This window comes from Cebus imitator, unplaced genomic scaffold (assembly GCF_001604975.1).
Source record: "Cebus imitator isolate Cc_AM_T3 unplaced genomic scaffold, Cebus_imitator-1.0 Scaffold62, whole genome shotgun sequence".
NCBI classification, from domain to species: domain Eukaryota; kingdom Metazoa; phylum Chordata; class Mammalia; order Primates; family Cebidae; genus Cebus; species Cebus imitator.
This window is the reverse complement of record NW_016107377.1, coordinates 3,109,452-3,116,567: the sequence shown is the minus strand read 5'-3', so window position 1 is coordinate 3,116,567 and position 7,116 is coordinate 3,109,452. Positions and strand designations below refer to the sequence as shown.

Genomic DNA, 7,116 nt, shown 5'->3' with positions numbered 1-7,116 from the left:
GAGGCAGGAGAATTGCCTGAACCCAGGAGGCGGAGGTTGCGGTGAGCCGAGATCGCGCCATTGCACTCCAGCCTGGGTAACATGAGTGAAACTCCATCTCAAAAAAAAAATAAAAATAAAAATAAAAACATTCTGTAGCTTTTTCTATGACATGAAGTTTAATATACTTGGCCTCATTTTCCAAGTAATTTACAATCTTTTTAACCCAACTTTTCCCACCACTCATCAGCATTCACTGTCTCAAACAGGTAGACTCTCCATGTATCAGAACCACATTAAACTTATTTCTCTCTCTGCATCTAAAGTCTGGATGCCTCATTCTTTTCAGGTGTCTGGGTTCACCCAAGGCCCAGCTCCTGGTTTTATCTGCCGTAACTGCTCCAGTCTTCTTTTGATTTTTTTCTTCTTAGGCTGCTATTATAGCATGGTACAATACAATTTTTCCAAATTCACTAGACTCATGTATGTTGTTCCTTTTTTATTTGCATTACTTTTGTGTCTCCTGTTAAACTGAAATCTCCTTGAGAGCAGTGACCACCTATTCTTTCCTTTTGTGTTTTTGCTTTTTTGACAGTTTTAGTACCAATAAGTCTTTGTTTATTCATTGTATTTTCCCAGGGAAAGGAGAAGGGAAGGGGAAAGAGTCAGCATGGGTTATGAATGATTAGAAAATGGGCAAGGAAGTAATGAGTACAGCAAAGTCAACCACCAAATAAACACACCCCAGCGATGGGGTCACCAAAGCCCAAAGAGGCTTTGTCTCCTGCAGTTCAGGAATGAGGGCAAGGGACTAGGAAAAGAACAGACAGGTACAGACTTTCCTACCCTCCCTCCCTCCTCATAAATTCAAGATTTCACATAAACCTTCAGTTTCTAGTGGTAAATATGAAGTTACATTTGTTCACCTCCTATTAAGCAATCTTGTGGCCACTTTGACATAAGTTTTTTACACCTGTATAAAAGTTCCTGCGTGACTTAGATATAAATTCAACATTTAGGCTAGGTGCAGTGGCTCACACCTCTAATCCCAGCACTTTGGGAGGCCGAGACGGGTGGATCACCTGAGGTCAGGAATTCAAAACCAGCTTGGCCAACGGGGTGAAATCCCTTCTCTAATAAAAATACAAAAAATTAGCTGGGCATGGTTGTGGGCACCTATAATCTCAGCTACTTGGGAGGCTGAGACAGGAGAATCGCTTGAACCCGGGAGGTAGAAGGCCCCCAATTGCTTCTCTCTACTTTAGGATTAAAGATTAAATAGGTTTAGGCCAGGCACAATGGCTCACACCTGTAATCCCAGCACTTGGGGAGGCTGAGACAGGTAGATCTCCTGAAGTCAGGAGTTCAAGACCAGCCTGACTGACATGGAGAAACCTTGTCTCTACTAAAAAGAAAAAATTAGCCAAGCATGGTGGCAGGTGCCTGTAATCACACCTACTTGGGAGTCTGCAACAGGAGAATCACTTGAACCCAGGAAGCAGAGGTTGCAGTGAGCCAAGATTACTTTACTGCCTCCAGCCTGAGCAACAAAGCAAGACTCTGTCTCAAAAAAGAACATGGAGAAAGACCAGTACATTATATTTACACAAACTAGGCCACCTAGGAATCACCAACTCAGTGAAGGCCTACAAAGCCCAAATACAATAATTAGCAGGGTGCGGGGCAGGGGAGCATTTTGGGGAAACAAGAACATAGGATCAGACACTATCCAAGTGTGTTTTGTGTTTGAGAGACCAACCACATTTTCTAATCTTTGTATCTCTGAAATTATCTTCTTAGGTGCCTGATTAATAGGAGTTATTTCATCTCTAAGTAATTATAAGTAACTAAGTTTACTTAGTAGTTGCCCAATAAATAGGCACCTGCTAAATAGGGAGTTATTTAGTTACTTGTAAAATACTTAATTTTGGAGATCTTTCAAAAACAATACATCAAGTCAGATGACTTCTTAAGGCCCTTTAGTTAACTGTGAGTCTGTGGTTAGTAACTGAAAATTAGAATGGTAGAAGGCTTCGAAGTCCATGTCAAGTATCTAGTTTGATGTTTGTTTTAGAAAAGATGGAAACGTTTCATTTATATGGAATTTATTTATTATATGGAATAATTCATTCAGAAATAGCTATTGAGCCAAACACTGATCAAATTCCTAGATATTTGGCAGTGCAGAATGTCCCTATGCTTACAACAGAGTTTACAATCTAGTAGGTAATTGCCTGGTGAGAGGAGTGAAATAATCTACTTCTTGGCAACATAGAGAACCAGGGGCAACCATTTTTGCCTTTGCTTCTTTTTAAGGTTCAAAACAATAAACTACCAAATGTGTATTGCTGCCTTTGACAAGGACCCAATCTATATTTTGTAGGATTTGTTCTTCTATTGCAACTTCACTGCAGTAATTTTTTGGACAAGACTGATCATAATGTATGATTGTTGTGCTTACAGTTTATCACTGATTACTAAAGTGCATTTACTTTCACCATGTGGACAATAGTAGTATGACATTACCTTCCTTAGAGTTGGGGAGATTTCTTAGGGTATTGTTACCCTCAAGATTATAAATAATATGAGTTCGTAATGTTTAATAATAGCTAACATTTATTCAGCACTTTAGTGTATTAACTCATTCACAATGCTCAAAGCAACTAGTGAGCGAAATGCTATTATTATATTCACTTTACAGGTGAGGAAATTGAGGAATAGAATAGCTAACTAACTTGCTCCAAGTCACACAATAAATAGAACTCAGATTTGAACCCAGGTTTCAGCATCCTTAATTGCTGTGTAATATGCATTCAAAATATAGGTCCTAAAAGTTACCATTGTTTTTAGAAAAAAAGAGTACTGTTATCAGTTCAGTTCTCATGAGAATTCTGTAAAGCTCGCAAATCATATGATAACCTTTGTACCTTATGGATGAGAAGACAGCCTTAGAGAAGTTATTCTATGTTTTGTCCTTGGTCACACTTTAGTGGAATGATTCCTCATTCTTTATGTGAATTCAGTTTTTATTTTCCAGGGAAATGAAGCTGAAAAAATATATAAAACAAATCAGAAAATAATCTTAAAACCTCAGTCTTAGTATTCAACCATTGACTTTACATACTGCTTCCCACACCTGTTGAGAACCACCTCTAGTGAAAATGCTGAGTAGCACCATCAGGATAGGAGGAGACAAAACACATTTTTAGAATTAAAAGGGCACAAGATTTTCTATATTGTCTCTTAGGGGAAAAATCGCAGGGACAAGATTAATTGCTAACTAGATGAATCTTGCTCTAGTTACTCCAGAGTCAACTTTGACATTTTCTTCTGTTTGCATTGGTACTTTAGCCTCTGTTAAACATGTGTAATTCCTGCCTACATATTTAAAAAGGAGTTTATTCTCCTAATGACTTCAGAAGTTACTTATTAAATCAAGGTAAAAAAAATAAGTAATTTCTGATTGATTTTTTTTAATACAGAATTTTGAACAGAAACACTTCTAAATCCAAGGTTTTGTTTGTTTGTTTTGAGATGGGGTTTTGCTCTGTCACCCAGGCTGGAGTGCAGTGACATGATTACAGCTCACTGCAGTCTCTACTTCCCAGGCTCAAGTGATCCTCACACCTCAGCCTTCCCAAGGAGTTGGGACTGCAAGTGTGCACCACCACACCCAGCTAATTTTTTTATTTTTATTTTTTGTAGATATGGGGTCTTGCTGCACTGCCCAGGCTAGTCTCAAACTCCTGGGCTCAAGTCATTCTCCCACCTCAGCCTCCCAAAGTGCTGGGATTATAAGCATGAGCCACCTATCTGGCCTTAAATCCAAGATTTTTAAGTTATTTATTGAAAAGAATATGTTCATACTCCCTCCCAGTTTTCAGATAGGAGAAACCTATGCCCTACAATTTACTCTGAGGTCAGTTAAGCTTTTAATAGTCTTTAGAGTGAAAATAATATGTTAATATGATACTGAAATATTTTTAGATAAAAAAGAATACTGTCACCTATAAATTACATGTATTTTTATAAAGCTAGCTACTGCTAGATTATAATGTGGTATTAATGATGTCATAATTTATCATATATTTGTCATATATTCTATACTATCTAATATAGTAAATAGTAGTCATTAGCCACTTGTCACGTGGCTTTTTAAATTTAAATTGCAATTGAAAGCAGTTAAAATTGTAAAAATTACTTAGTTGTATTAGCCATATTACAAATACTCAATAGCCACAGGTGACTGGTGACTACCGTAATGAATGGGGTAGGTTATAGAGCATTTTCATCATCATAGATAGTTCTGGCTGAGCGTCGTGGCTTACACCTGTAATCCCGGCACTTTGGGAGACCAAAGCGGGTAGATTGCTTGAGTCCAGGAATTCATGGTAAAGCCCCATCTCTGCAAAAAGTACAGAAATTATCTGGGAGTGGTGGTGCGTGCTTGTGGTCCCAGCTACTCAGGAGGCTGAGGTAGGAGGATCAAACTGAGTCTGGGAAGGTTGAAACTAATGAGCTGTGATCATACCAGTGCACTCTAGCCTGAGTGAGAGATCCTGTTTAAAAACAAAAACAGCTCTGTTAGACCAGCACTGCCTAAGTACTTGATTGTCTAGAATATAATTGTAAGATTAGGATCCAGGGTATGGTGTAAGTGGGCTCAGATTCTCCTCAGATTACTGTATGTTCAGCTGGGGTTTAATAAGCATCCAACTGGTCAGAAAGAAAGTAACTTTACTGTGTTGTTCTTTTATATAGTAATAGAACAGAGTATTCTCAAATCTTTTAAAATTATTGTGGCAATATCTTCACTTTTTGGTAGTAATTAATTTTATGTTTGGTTCTCCACTAAAAATGTATGTATATCTTAATAACAAGTAAAAATAGATTTGATTGCTTTTGATATGTATGCTTAATAATATATATTCTTTCTTGGTTATTTTCTTTACCTGCTGCAGGTAGAAGAGTCAGCAATGATGGGAGTAAGTGGCTATGTGGAATATCTCCGAGAGCAGGAAGTATCTGAGCGGTGGTTCCGGTACAACCCTCGTCTCACCTGCATCTACTGCGCCAAATCTTTCAACCAGAAGGGAAGCCTGGACCGCCACATGCGCCTACACATGGGGATCACACCATTCGTCTGCCGCATGTGTGGCAAGAAGTATACCCGGAAAGATCAGCTGGAGTATCATATCCGAAAGCACACAGGCAACAAGCCCTTTCACTGTCATGTTTGTGGCAAAAGTTTCCCCTTCCAGGCCATCTTGAATCAGCACTTTCGCAAAAACCACCCTGGCTGTATACCCCTGGAGGGGCCTCACAGCATCTCCCCTGAAACAACTGTCACATCTCGAGGACAAGCTGAGGAAGAGTCACCTTCACAGGAAGAGACAGTTGCTCCTGGGGAAGCTGCCCAGGGCTCTGTGTCCACCACTGGGCCAGATTGAAACATGGAGGGGGAGGGGGCTGACCCTCTTCCCCTTTGAGCCGTAAGCAGCCAGCATCAGGGCCGTGGGCTGTTACTATAGATTTACAAAATACCATGTCACTAGGCCAGAAGGCACTCCCAAGATGTTGCCAAACTGGAGGATTAGCAACATACACAAAAGCACTAAAGGCTCTTCCCTTCTTATTTCCCGCTCATACTTTGGAAAATAATCAAGCAAATCAACTTTCTAATTCAGGGATCAACAGCCTTGGTTTGTTAACTTTATAAGAGAAAAAGCTTTTTTAACAAAACGATGATAAATGGTCATTTATCTACCAGTCATGTTTGAACACTGTATTTTGGTCCATATCATCTTGGTGGCTATCATTGCCCATATCTAAAAAATGCAGCAGGAGCCTCGACCATCGGAAGCAGCCATCCAGAAGAGAAGGAGGTAGTCATGATGGTGATGAAGACTGCCATAACATGCATTTTTGTGTTTCAAGAAAAAAACGAATGCTGGTGGTTCTTATTTTGAAAGGTTAGACTTTATCTTTGCCCTGACTAGGCATCTAATACTTTGCCTAGTTATTTCATATATTCAGCCATCTTGAAAGCAGTATTCTAGTGGACAGCATCACCTGAAGCACTTGGCAACTGGAAGTGAAATGAGCAGCAAAGCATATGCAATAGGTACTGCTACATTTGGGGACTTTATTGTTGTGTTGAGAAAGAGAAGAGCAGGGAGGGAAGTGTTTTTATGTTTTGCAAATATCAAACAGCACAGAGCCGTACTGCAAATTCCTGACTGGTATTTGTAAACCATAGTGCTACACATCCTTGAGTAATGGCTCTAGTTCAGGTGAATTAATGTGTTAGGCTGACTACCAAAGTTTCATCCAGTCTCTTTGGCTCCTATTTTCACATTCAGCAATATTGTACATCAAAAATGTCACTTTCCAGTGAAATGAGCCTGGATTGTATTTTTAAATCTACAGGTCTCCATTATTTGATATCTTTTATATGAAGTTTTAAACATGTTTTTTCTGCAATATTGTGGTTGAAGAAATTCAACACTATGGTTCTTATTACAACCACAATTTCATTTCCTTATACATATGTAATAGTTTATATTTTCAGGCATATAGAAGAACCTCACTTAAACCTATGTCTCGGGTCTGCAAACCTAGTAATTCATAAACCAACCATCAGCAAATAGCTGGTGACTCTAAGAGCTTTGCTTTTTAATAATATACTACAGGGCACTTATCAGAAAACATCATGCAGAATCATGTTGCAATAAATGATCAATGGATCAGTTTTGATCAGGTTTAGTTACTTAGTCATTCCTAAGATTTTTAAAACTTCAAGGGACCTTTTTAGTAATTCTGGGTATTTCTAAGATTCTTAATCCAGCACTGAAAGAACTTACCGAACATGTAGAACTTTAGATACCTTGTCTTGCATGCAGTAAGAGAAGGAGGAATATTAAGGGATGCAGGCAAATAGATGCTTACAACTTACAGTGCAAGTTGAAAAACCTCTAGCTTCTCTTGACGGAGCACTAACTGTTGGGATTCTTTTAAGTATTTAAGTATGTAATGGTTTAAGAAATTGTTTCAATGCAGAGGCATAGATGATTGTAAAAGAGCTTTGGGAGAGGGGCAGGTCGTACCTGTACTAGTGAACCATTTGTGAGAATGTTA

At 38.8% G+C, this 7,116-nt stretch overlaps 1 protein-coding gene across 4 annotated transcripts in view; it reads left to right on the top strand.

Annotated features, from left to right (window-relative positions):
- ZBTB37 (zinc finger and BTB domain containing 37) overlaps positions 1-7,116 on the top strand; it is an 18,476-nt gene extending 11,360 nt beyond the window's left edge. For all 4 annotated transcript variants that reach the window (XM_017529969.1, XM_017529967.2, XM_037739068.1 and 1 more), the window contains one exon: positions 4,941-7,116. In XM_017529969.1, coding sequence (XP_017385458.1) covers positions 4,941-5,429 — 489 coding nt within the window. In that variant the 3' untranslated portion in view covers positions 5,430-7,116. The remainder of the gene's footprint in view (positions 1-4,940) is intronic.